This window comes from Apteryx rowi, unplaced genomic scaffold, assembly GCF_003343035.1.
Source record: "Apteryx rowi isolate R43461 unplaced genomic scaffold, aptRow1 scaffold_15, whole genome shotgun sequence".
Classification (NCBI taxonomy): Eukaryota; Metazoa; Chordata; class Aves; order Apterygiformes; family Apterygidae; genus Apteryx; species Apteryx rowi.
In genome coordinates, this window is record NW_020447752.1 from 5,170,493 (window position 1) to 5,183,589 (window position 13,097).

The 13,097-nt window shown below is 42.7% G+C and overlaps 1 protein-coding gene across 1 annotated transcript in view; it reads right to left on the reverse strand.

Annotated features, from left to right (window-relative positions):
- Positions 1–13,097, reverse strand: part of GALNT9 (polypeptide N-acetylgalactosaminyltransferase 9) — a 157,922-nt gene that overhangs the window by 62,759 nt on the left and 82,066 nt on the right. The window contains exon 6 of the mRNA XM_026058798.1: positions 12,910–13,027. Coding sequence (XP_025914583.1) covers positions 12,910–13,027 — 118 coding nt within the window. The remainder of the gene's footprint in view (positions 1–12,909; positions 13,028–13,097) is intronic.

The window sequence follows — 13,097 nt, forward strand, 5'->3', positions numbered from 1 at the left end:
AGTAGGCAGAAATTAAAAGCAAGTGAAACTTAAATTTACTGAGGAACTGGCACATTGGTTGAACAGGTGGATTACTGGGGAGGGAACAGAAAAGAAGTCGGAGCAGTGTAATATATGCAAAGCACACAGCTGTAATTTATCATGTGGATCCACTTTCGCAATAGTGTATTTGTATGGCATAAAATAAAGTCTTTGGAGTCCCCAAGGGTTCATCTTCCGGCTTACTCTGAAGCTTTAAGGGTTTACCAATTGAGAATTAATGCTTACAAGATCTGTAAACAAGGAACACTGAGTGGAAATACTGAGACGCATTTTTGCAGGCATGAGAAAAAAAAACAACTTAAAAATCTGTGCAGCCACTTTGACTGAAGATGCTCTGACCCTTATGTGCAAATCCCTCCCCGTTTCATCCCACGTCTGCTCAAGAAGCCCCAGGTCTAAAAACCTAATGCCTTTCTCTTATCTATTTACTTTAACAGCTTCTTTGCCTGATTCCTAAGTCTAGCACAATACTTCCTTGGCCCTCAGAAAACAATCTTCATCCTCCTCCCGACTGCTTTGTAAACATTTTTTTTTCCGCCCATAATACCAGTAATCAGAAAAGTACACATTTTGAGGCTTGCAGGCACCTGCCTGCAAGGGCTAATCTTTCAGGAGCTTCTACGCAGTTCTCAAAATCCTTCTTATTAGGCAATTTGCTTCTAACGACTCAGCACTGCGGCTGCCCCCTTTTTCCTTCAAATGTGACCCCATTTTGCCTTCTTTTTCCTGTGACCATACTTAACACCCTGACCACGTGCTCAGTGCATGATGAATGCCATCTCATCTGGTGAAGCTCCTGCGGTAGGAAGGACCCTTTCTCTTTCCCAGCCTTCACTTTCTCAACCTCTGGCTACATTACTCCATTGCATTTCTAAATAAAGAAGCTTTTTGTAATCCCTTCCATCATATCCTACTGCTCCACATAGACTGAGGGCTTATCAGCTCATCACAGCACAGAAACAGTTTGGCACATACACCACAGATTTATAAGAGTCCCTACTGCATACATATACCATTGATTATGCCTATTAATGGGGTGATCCACGTGTCAATGGGATACTTGCATATTTGCAGCTAAAACAACTGGAGCTATGCAAAACATGAACTTTCAAAATGTAAAATCTAAAGAGACTGTTTTGCTTTCATTTTACAAAACTGGTCCAAGCCAAAACAGAGTTTCTTCCTTTAATTCTTTCGCTACAACATACAGCACTTATGTATATTCCTGCTTTTGAAGAAAAAAAAGTTTCTGTATTTGAAATTGTGCATTTCTGATTAACAATACTGTGAAGTTTAATATTTCAGCACAAACCCAACTATTCCACAGAACCCCTGGGAAGAGGAATGGCCCAGAATGAGCACTATTCCATGACCTCCAGGACTGTTCCATCACACACACACACACAAGTTATCAAGACACACGGAGAGAGAATGTGTGTATGACGTTGCAGAAAGAGGACATAATTTATGGGATTAACAGTACAACTCCACATGTCTGTGATGGAAAAAAATAACTAGCTTTCTGAAATATCTTATATTGGAGATTACTGTAATATTTTGATTCTAGATCATTTTTTTCCAGAATTTAGAAAACCTGAAAATGCTTTGATGGAGAGATGCAGATAAATTAGTATCAGGAAGAAAAACCCTTTCTCAAATTCTTTTCGCATGCTCATTTAACTATCATCAAAAGGTAACATTTTTTCTAAATGAAACAATGATTAATATTGCTAGTATTAAAACTATGCATAGGATGGAAATGAAGAATCTCCACATTATGTACTACAGGAAATCACAGAAAAGAGATAATATATTATAAGTTACGTTGTTCAGGAATATCTGCTGATTTCCYAGTAAACTGTCGCTCCACAGCAGAGCTCGGAGATGTAAACCAGTCATGGCTTGGCAGCGCACAGTGTTATTACAGCACGTGAAGATGCCAGGAGCCACCTCCAGCGCTCTCTGCTTCAGTACTATTTTGTTGGAGACACGGACTGCCGACCATCACTCTTGGGAGCAGGAGGACCCAGGACCAAGCGGTTTGCAAAGCCTCCTCGGAGGGGTGGCCTTGGCGAGGGCAGCCRGAGCTCCCACTCCGTCGTGCTCGGCGCAGCCTCTCGCATGAACAAAAGGCCTTTTCCTGCCCGTCCATCGCTCCCAGCACTGCATCTAAACCACCTCATTTAATACAAGCATCTGCAGAGGGTATTTTCCCCTCCGTGCCTGCCGTGCCCTTCTTTAACATTTGCTGTTTGAGATCAGTAGTCTATACAATTTATCGTACCTGTCAAGGCTAATTTATTCATGGGATCTGGCAGTAATCAAAAAGACTGAGATCGATGTGCCAGCAAACCCTGACATTTATTCATATTTTAAAGTCCCATTTGACCTTGAACTGCAGCTAACTGGAGCCGAACTCACCAGCAGCTCCACGAGGGCCAGCAGACCGGCCGCTGCGGGGCTAATGGTGCGACGGCAGGGAAACCCACCCAGAAAAAAGGCTGAGCAAAAGGAGCAGGGAAGGGATAGGACATCTGTCTGCCAGTGGCAGCGGGACAGGCTGGGTCTTCTGCAGCAAACCTCACAAGGCCATGTGGGGGGTGTCACCAGGAAGCAAAGGAGAAGAGAGAAAATAGCCCCTGTAAACGCACGCCAGCTCTGTACGCCGCAATAATCCCTCCAGGCTTTGCATTCAGAGTGACTGGTAGCGAAAAAGGCAATGAAGTCCATTTGAGAGAGTTCCAGCCCAGGATTTGTCACTGAAGGCCCCTCGAACGACCTCTGTGCACATTTTTAGCCTTCTGCCTCAGTTTCTCCTGTGGTTGAACAGAGCCACCGCTCATCTACCTGCTCCCCCAGAACGTGCTAGGAACCGAGGCGTATGACATACTTTAAAGCTACCAATTGTTTGTTTTTCTGCTGCTAGTAAGATATTTGCATAAATGACATGCTATTAGAGATGCACAGAAAAATCTAAGTGGCGTTTTAGGTACAAATATGCAGCTACAGTTTAACTGAGACATACAAATGTATCATTTTATTATATTCCAAACACATATATTATGCAGTTGCATCTATCATAGAAATCACAGACGTATTTTGAGGCTTCTCCGGTTTCTCCTTGGCTGCAGCTCTCATGCTATAAATTCTGTATGTCATATTAAATCATTTTTTTAGTGAGGTCTGCATTTTCTAAATCTAAAATACAAATAGAAAGGACGATATGCCATTTTGCATTTATTTTTTTCTTTAAGTAGCTAACACCTTTCCATTATGTTGGAAGAAAGTTACTCAGGGAAAGGGATTGTGCTTTCTGACCAATACATTTGTGCATGTCTGTATGTGTCTAACACTGCCACGCAATCTAGTCTGATGTTAATAGATGAGAAACAATGACATAGGAGGACGCTAAGGTTGTTTTTCTGTATGGATCTAGACCAGCTGCGTTACAAGAGCAGTGAAACAAATTATGAACTATGCAAGTTATACTAAACATGCTAATAATAAAGCCTTTCGGCCACCCCATTTCCCTGCTTTTTCTACGTAGAAAATATAAGATTTAAGAGAGATGTTTTGGGGACTGTTTGAAGGCGACTTTAAATATTTTATTGGGATTTTTTGTTCATTTCCTTCCTTCCATGCTGAAGTGGAAAAGAAAGTACGGAGCAAAWGTGGCAAGTGGGGGTCACCAATTCCCAACTCCCAGCAGTCAGTATGATCTGAAGGTACATCATTGCACATATCATATCCCAAAACATTGCTGTGAAGTATTCCCACAAAGCTTTTAAAGGACAACGAATTGTAGGAAATGATACACCTTCACAGGACCGAACAGTAATTTTGGTTTGGCAACTGATGGCTGGTATCATTGTAAATGACCACAGCCAAATGCTCCTGCCATCAGCATCGGAAGGAACAGAACATAAAACTGAGGGCAAGTTTGGGAAAACACTTTGGGATGCRCTTGCAGGATAAAGATTAGGTGGTGACAGCCGAACTTTTCATGTGCTTGCTTTTTGACTCTGCGCTGGGGACTGCCCCCATGCCCGCAGACCCTACGCCCACGTATTTTCCATCTGTGCTCAGCTGAACCAGGATCCGCCCCCAGAAAAGGATATAAAGTCAGTATAGAAAGGGTACGCACTAGAATTAGAAAAATTAAACATTTTGTACACTGAGACCAGGCCTGACACCCTTACCGTTCCCTGTGCTAAAGGGCTGATTTCACCAGTACGTGGTGAATTTTACCAYGGCCATTTGCAGACGGGCAATCCGGGGCGGCAGGACAGGAGACGGACTCCTCAAAACCATTCRGCTGGCGAGCATTGCCTGGACAAGAGCTCGACATTCGCTGCAAATACTACCACTGCACTACGCAGGCCGTTTAATAAGATTTCCAGAAGCCTCACATTAAAAGCTCCCATTGGTGGCTAATCCTCTGCTGCCTTCAACAGAAAATAGCTTGTCTATGCAGGGTGCTAGTGGCTTTTCTTCTGTGGGATTACACACAACACAGATAATGCTGTAATTTTTTGATACCGAGGAGCGAACCTTTACTCAAAGGCACAGGTACACGCCTCACCCCCTCCCTCCTCCCGCTCGGAGGCGCCTGTCACGCAGGTCAGCTTAACGCGCTTTGCTCTACTCGGGCAGCGCTATCGCAAGGGTCATTATTAGTCGGTTTGACACTTCTTTAAGAGACTACACAAAATACAGTGAAAAAAAAAAAAAAAGGCACATTACCTCATAGAGTTTTCCAGGCAGAATTAAAAGAGAAAACAACCAGAAAACCCACAGTCTGCCCTAAAACCCATCAGTGGTCGGTTCTGTTTCCCTTGCACACCCACGTGACGAGAAAGCTTGCCAGTGGGGAGGATTTATAGGCCTCTGCTGAACACCATAAATAACGGTGACTTGAGATTTCCTACAAGGGTGACACCTCCTCAACAGATGAAAATTTATACACTTCAACCCTTACAATCAGCTCTCCAGACCGGGGACGAGGATGCCATAAATCCGATAGTCTACCTCTGAGATGGGGGTACGCCTTCCCGACGGAGCCCGGTCCGGAGGACGGCACTGCAGGGAGCCCCCCGTGCGACAAGGCCCCTGAGCCCGGGGGCCTCGCGGCCTCCTGGCGTCCCCCTGGCCCAGGACTCGCCTCGGCTGGGGACCTCCACATGGGGCACTGGCCCAAACCACGGCTTTCATCCAACTGCTGGAGTCCAGGCTGGGAAGATCTGCACCAGTCAGAGGATCCTCATGCTGCTCAGGGGTTCGGATCGAGCCTGTTATCCCGACAGCAATAAGAATCACCTGGGGAGCTAATCACAGGGTCAGTTAGAAATGGGGAACCTCCAGCTCTGGGAGCAGCTGATATCCTGAAACACTTTCACATTTCATTTTGGAATGGAAACAAGCCATTTTCCACAGCGTTGATTTATTTATTTTTTTTGGAAGGGTTCTGAGAAAGATTCAAAATAGTTCCAAAATTTTCAAAGAAACCGTTTGCATGGTGCTCTGGGCACTTGGGTAAGGGCACCTCCGGCTATGCAACAGCAAAACCAGGCTTTTGGTGATCATCATCAACACTAACAGAGTCCTGCAGAACATTTGGAGTGTTGGATGAGTTGTTATTTTGCAAAAGAAACTATGTTGCATCACAAAGTTTCTGACCAGGTGTAGATTGTTTCCAGGCTTTTGGTTCAGTCTCATCATTAGGCAACTGAAAGCTATTTAAACCGCAGTGCAATCAGCACACTCAACTCTGCATTTCTTCTGTCTCTCTCTTTCAGTTCCCGCTTGCCACTGCAGGGGAACCAGCATGAGATTAAATCTGCCGGAAAAGGGCTGAGAAGAAAGCAACAAAGACTAAGGAAGCATTCTCCTTCCTCRCCTCTTTTGCTGTTGATCTGTTTCTGAAATTTCCAGCCTTGTGCTTTTATAACGCTCTAGTACATGAAAGYGTTTGAAACATAAAATGTTACACTCCATGGAGCATGATGCGATATTGAAGCCAAATGGCCAGATGCTCTTTGCTGAGCTATTTCCAATRCTCCCACTTTAGAGAGTGTTTTTAACAGTATTCCTAAGCTCTAGTCCCATAGCTTGCCGGYAATTTCATGCTAGAACACCACTGTGCTAGCTTCTGATGAAAACATTGTTTTCCATTCAAGGTTACAGTTATCTTCAATTTAAAAAAGATCACAATCTGGTTCAAATAAACCGCAGGCAGGTAGAGAGCTGGATTCTCTCCCCAGAAACAAGACTGTGAATCCCATTTAGAGTACAATTAAGAATATATAAATGATMTGGTAGGAAAAAAAATGTATTCTCRCTTAGGAGCAATGGGCCAAGCACCATCCTTCAGCTGTCTGGCTTTGCGATGCACTGTTTGCACGTTCCTCTCCTTCATGTGTGGGAAGACCCTTTACAAGGGGAAAACCTCTGGTTTCCAATGCCATTACGTCAGACATTTGAAACCTGGCACCAGAAGCTGGCTGTCAGGCTGGAATTCCGTCTGTCCTTTTCATCTGCTTTTTCATGGTTTTCTTGTTTGCTGACAACGCTGGATCTCTCTGGTTCACTGCACCGAGGTGAGAACACCAGTTACTGGGTGGATAAAGCAGCAGAACCAGAGCAATCAGAGTTGCTAACGACTCCTCAAAACACGGGCTGTAATCGTTGCGTGCCACGTGTCTTTGGGACTGGATGTAATGCCTGCAAGCGTCTCTCCACCTACAGTGAACGCTGGCTCCTTTTCCAGACAAGGATGCACTATTGCTTTATACAAATCATGAGCCTAATTGCAGYCTGCTGGAATCAATGCAACTCCATTGAAATTAAAAGACGCTGAAAATTTAGACTAGCGGAGAACTTGGCTCATCATATATGCATATCATCATAGAATAAAAGCCTATTCCAATCTCTATTTTAAAGAGGGGAAGGAGCTGCACATTAATGTAACCCAGGCACCAGGAATTCAATCCTTTCATGATTTTCTTAGTGCTTGACTTTACAACCTTAACCTTCTTTAACCCTAGGAAATGCCTATAAAAATGCTAAATTAAACCGCAGACATGACACCTTTACTTATACAGCTTATCTGGAGAATGAGACCTAGCAGATTTAYCACACAGGTCTTTACTACTTCTACAACTGGGTAACTTTGAGTAGATTACATCCCTTGTTAGGATTTTGCTCTGGCTATTCAGAGCTCAGTGCAGAAACATTCAAATAGCATTTAATTGCATGCTGAAGATGGTAATTTATTGCACTTCCATGTGAATAGTCATATGCATGCACTACATTTTCAGATTACCAGAAACTGTGAATTTTTGTTAATGTTATTTAAGTGATTCTCCATTTAAGTGATTAAATGCCTTGATACTGAAAAGCTTTCTTTTAAAACTTTTCATTTGAAACTGAGTTAATTTATACTAAAAATTACAGCTTGGGAAAAATCAAAGTAAAAATGAAGTATTTTGGAATTACTGAAATAAGACATTTTGATAAACCTGTATTTTTGTTAAATTTTCACTTTTTGTTTTACCACAGCATGTGATAAAAACCATGAAATTTTGAAAAATGACATTCCTACTTATTTCTCAGCTCTAACACTAGGGGCCTGGCCTCATGAATCATACAAGGTAAAAAGCATGGTCCAGAATTTAGAATTAAAATTTGCCATACATAAACCTTGTGACATTTTTATCATAGCATACCAGCCCAGAATCTGCGTTTAAAACACTGACTGCTCAAAGGAATCTAAATCTCCTTAGCTGAAGGTAATAAAAGCAGGTCAAGAATTCAATGCTCAACAACCCACCATTAGCATTTTAGCTCAGAGAAAATAGAGCTCGTCTGCTTTTAAAGAAAGCAAAGCTGGGCCACATAGCATAAGTTTGYAAAGTATAATAACTTGCTTGTGTATGAAAGCGTATTAGGCAATGAGTTTTATTTCCTGGGAGAGCGATTCCAGTGAATCTGCACCATGAGTTTCTAACGCACAGTATTTCTGCAAATGCAGAGATGGGGCTGCRTGTCCATGCACATAACCTGTGCTTGCTTTCAGCTAGCCAGCCTGGCTGCTGTTAGCATGTCACCACAACAGCAAAGAGAGCAAYGACCTGAAATTTTATCCCGTTTTCAAGCAATCTTTTCCAGTCCTGATGAACTATATGTTCCCAGAGTCAGCAACCAAAACTGGCCAAAGCTACTGGYGACACATCTTCACAAGCTTAGGTCACAACTAACCATAAGCATCCAACTAGGCACCACTGGAGWACTAAAGACAACAGGATCATCACTTGAGTCCACCGCAGAATTGATTTATTGCAGTTGTATCTAAGGACGCCTCTAATTAATTTCTCTGGTCAGACCTTCAAAAACACTAGGCTTCTTTAAGATGTCTAAAACTGGGTAAGTCATTAGACAGCACCTGAAAGAAATCATCAACTAGTGCAGATCCCCTCCTTTGAGATATATCATGGTGCTATTAAAGAAAAAGTAAACTGGTTTATCCTGGTCATAATAAGAGAGAACAAGTTTTGCTTTCAGCTGTCATTGTGGCAACAAATTTATTTTTTATTTTGTTTGGATGGAAACAGAATTTCATTTGTACTAGAGCATTCTTTAAAATAAATGCTTGATCTCTTCCCACCTACCATTACTGTAGATGTGGATAAAATAAAAAGAGCAACAATTCATTCACCTTATCGCCAGCATTCCAGAGGAACAGGACAGAGCCTTGCTGTAATGATTAATGACTCTGCTATAAAAAGATGGATCATAAATTCCTTGTATTAGGTCAAATCATAAAGCAGGCTTTTAATGTTTCTATGATCCCTTTCTAAACAATTAAGGGTATCTGTAGCTCCCACTAACRAGGGATCTTACACGAGGCTTGTAAACCACACAGTTTCTTACTTAGTTGTTGAGTAAATAGTATGTAGCCTATTAAAACTACTAATTTCTGTTTCCCAACCCCTCCAAGGTATCCCTGGATAATTTCTTAWTTTGGCATTCTCTTCTGAAGGAAACCCTGCCTTCCTCTACATTTCAAATGCAYATTTGAACAAGGACCAAGCACGCTGGCATTCCACTTACCATTGGGACATCTCACTACACTACAGGTCAGATGGACCATTTGGAGTCCAGGAGTGGCAAAGACCAGCACAATCCACCCTGAATCTAGGGGATCTCCTTAAGGCACAGACACATTCACTGCTTCATTGCAGAAGAAAGTACCATCACTTTCCCTTATCTCTGCTTCCAGATTGGCAAAAAGACAGCTGAACGACAGACGAAATGAAAATCGGGCTACCTACTGTTCACTGGATGCACAAGGACACAAGGTGGCAGAGCAGTGAAGCAGCACCAGGCACTGATGCAGCAAACAAGCCAAGTTGCCTGTGTTTGTCAAGGGCACCTCACCCATGCAGGAGTCAGCCGTAATTCAACCTTGTAAATGCCTGGCAAAAATCGGCTTTCAGATCCTCGCAGACGATTCCCATCAGCTTTAGCGACTGCAGGTTTGCGAACACTAGCAGAATAGCACCATTTCTCCATAACAGAATTCAACCCTATATTTATCCATCTTGCAATGAAACTGTCACCTTTGAAAAACACAGTACAAGATGACATTATGTAAGGGTCCATCTATTTCCCTGCTACTGCAAGCCTGCAATCATGTCCATCTCCCTTTTATTTCCTAGAATGGCTGGCCCTCTTTCTCACCCAAGCCAGAACCTTTCTAGCCTGGCAAACAGATGTTGGCCTCACTGCAAAGCTACCCCATTAGGAGAATGTTGCAGCTCTACCAACAAGAAGTTTACACAGAAAAGGCAATATAAATAAAAAAGAGAATTGCAGACCCATAAATATTTTCAACAGATGTGGTAGCACCAGTCAGGTAGCCAGTTTATGCACTGTTTACTCAAAGCAGCAAATCACTTAAGTTAATTATTTAAATACCCCCATTTACGGAATTTAGAAAAGGAAAAAGCCACTAGTGGAATACCCAAGTGATGATATTTTTAATAAACAATAGATTTAAGGGGGATTAGCTGGGTTATCAAACAGTATCCTCCCAAATCAGCTCATTAGCTGCACTGCCTTTCCCAATTTCACTTTATTAAAACAATTTAAATGAAGGTTCATTAGATGCAATGTAATCTAATTCAGACACTCCAAGCCTAATCCCTTTTCTTTTAGCAGTAACATGACAATAGTCTGCAAAGAAGTTTAAAGGATTACTGCTATAGTTTTTTTTAAATAGGGACCGTTTTCAGCAGAATGTATCCCACTGTTTTCCCCAGCTTTATTTCCTGCTCTTCCCCATTACTTGTTCATTCACATATTCCTACCCTTTTCTTTCTTTCATTGCTCCACACAGATCAAGCCACACAGGGGCAACGGTCTCCCTCCATGCAGATGCAGGGGACAAGCCAAACCCTCGGCCTCTCCTCCCTGCTCAGCTTGCCTAGGTGCAGACTCTACTACACTGAAGGGCCGAGGACAGACCTTGGTGTCTGGGTGTAACTTCATAATATCCCACCCAACCTCCTGCCCTGGTGGCCCCAAGTCCTGGTTTGCTGTCAGCTGAGCGCTGGCTCCTGCTCTGGACATTGACCCCTGCATAGCTCAATCTACCAGGCCTTTGGAAGGGATTGATCTTTTGCAACTTACTTCTAGATTCTGAAATTAAAAAAAAAAAAAAAAACCACTTTGTAAATTCATAGTGATTTTATAAATATCCTGTGGGGAAGGGAGGAGATTCTTGTGCGCTTTCATACTGCTAGTTTCTGACAGTGCTGAAAGACACACTGGGAGGGATCACATGGAGGACTTGCACATTAAGAGGCACACGCTGTGCATTACCACACTAGATCCAGGCTGAAAACGTAGATTAACAGATCTATGGTCAGACTATGGACAAACAATGCATTATATGGCTTATTTTAGAATGAACTCATTCAAACTCTCATACTTTTCAAAAGCCCTTTTCAAACATTACAATAGGATAAATTATTCTTTCTGGGGGAAAAAAAAGAAAAAAAAAGAACGAGAGCTGGCTCCTGGGTTCCTACAGACTTTAACAGGTTTCCATATCCTTGAAACCTGTCCTCACTCACTTCAAATCCTGGGCTCTTCAAGCAAGTGCCATTTTATAATCCTRTTAAAACCTTTGCCTCTGTTTACCAGGAGCCCTAATCATACTCAGGAAGTTCTTCTCGTCTAAGCAAGAGCGACAGCTTTCAGACTTCTTAGGAGGCTTATTCATCAGCTACGCCAGACTTTCACCAGAGCGTTCAATCTATTCTGGGAGCAGCCATGTGGAAAAAGTTTCAAACAGCTCAAAGCCCTGCACAATGATAAAGGAAAGCTCACACGATCCTGGTAATAGTCTGACCCTCTTAAGGAAAATTGGATGATTTGTGGTAGCAGTTTTTCTATCCCCAATGTGAATTCTAAACCTCAAAGTATAAGCAGTATAGTCGCACAGTCCCATTAAAAACCCTATCCCTCCTGGGATGCTGGAATAATAAATACAAACTTGTACGCGAAAACAAACTCCTGCCACAATGACCTTCTTCAGCCCACTGGTGTGAAGGAGTTTGTAGCCATTTTAGAAAAAAGAGACAGATAAAGGATGGACTAATTTGATGTTCAGTGCTTCAGCACGAGCAGAATATATGCTTTAATGAGCACACTACATGCACCAGGGATGTGTTACTGTGAGACAGGGAATAAAGAGTAAGGGAAAAATAATTAAACAGCCAGCTTTATAATGAGGAAACTTGTGTTCRTGCAACATTAAGTGGCCTAATTTCCAAGTGCTAAGCAATGGGAGGTTCCTTGGACTCCAGAAAAAACTTGTTGACAAACAGCACCGTGAAAACAAGTGCAAAGGATCACAAGCAGCAAACCTCTTCCAGGCCCAGGGTTGACTAAAGCTGTCCTGAAGTTGTCTAGCTACACTTTGTAATGACCTAAGAACCAGGCAAAATCCGGCTCTCCTTTGCATGTCTTTGCGGCTTTTCTAAGGTGCTGCTTTATGTGAGATCATCTCCCCATATAGCTCTCTACCCTGAGCTCAGTTTGAGCTCCTGAATTCCTGGAGAGAGCAAGATATTCAGCCTACAGTACTGCATCTGGGCTGAAGGGAAGCAGAAAAGGTGTTGCCCAACAGGTAGGAGGACAGATGGACAGACAGACTCCAAAGTCACTCAAATYGATATCCTTTTCAAAGATTGCTGTAGAGAGAGGTCCTGCTAATCTTAGCTCTCCCAGACATGCAGCATCCTTCCTCAAAACTTCTACTTTGCAACTTCTCTAATATTCTCATGTAAGTCTTTGGGGCCAGCAGAATCAGATACTTGTACCCTTTACTTCTTATTCTTTAAAGATGACCCCTGGAGTTTTAAAATACCATAGCATTCATCGTGTGTGGTGTGTAGAATATTACAGCTGACTGCTCCTACCAGCCTGGTCTTAGTTTTCCATCGGTACTGCATCTGCCAGACCATGCACCCAGAACATCACCTAGGCACAATGAGCAAATGAAGTACTATTAGCGTAGCTCTGTTTACATCAGTAGAGCGACTGGGAAAGGGGGAAATCTGTCTCCTTAGTTCAAACACTGACAGAACAAACCAACGAACCATATTTCTGACTTTCATCAATTGTCTCAAGGCCAGTAAGACCAGGAATATTCATTTACTGGGATTGTTAGTTCCAGATAGCACTGCAGTATCAATTATTTCAGTGTAATAGCCTATCGGTCAGACAGCAATTCTGTTGGGCCACAGGCTCCCCGTCTTTCTTTGCAAACAGACATTACAAAGTCTCTTCTTTGTTACTCACCCTCATGCCTAATTCAATGTTTTCTCCTCCATAGACCTCCATACCAGGATCGAGCAAGCCAATCTCACCGAAGTATTCTCGGTCCACTACAAACGAGCATCCAATCATGGCTGGTGTTCTACACAGAAAGAGCRGAAAAGAAAAGTGAAGGCGTTTACTAGATACCACAGAACCCATTTCATAACAAA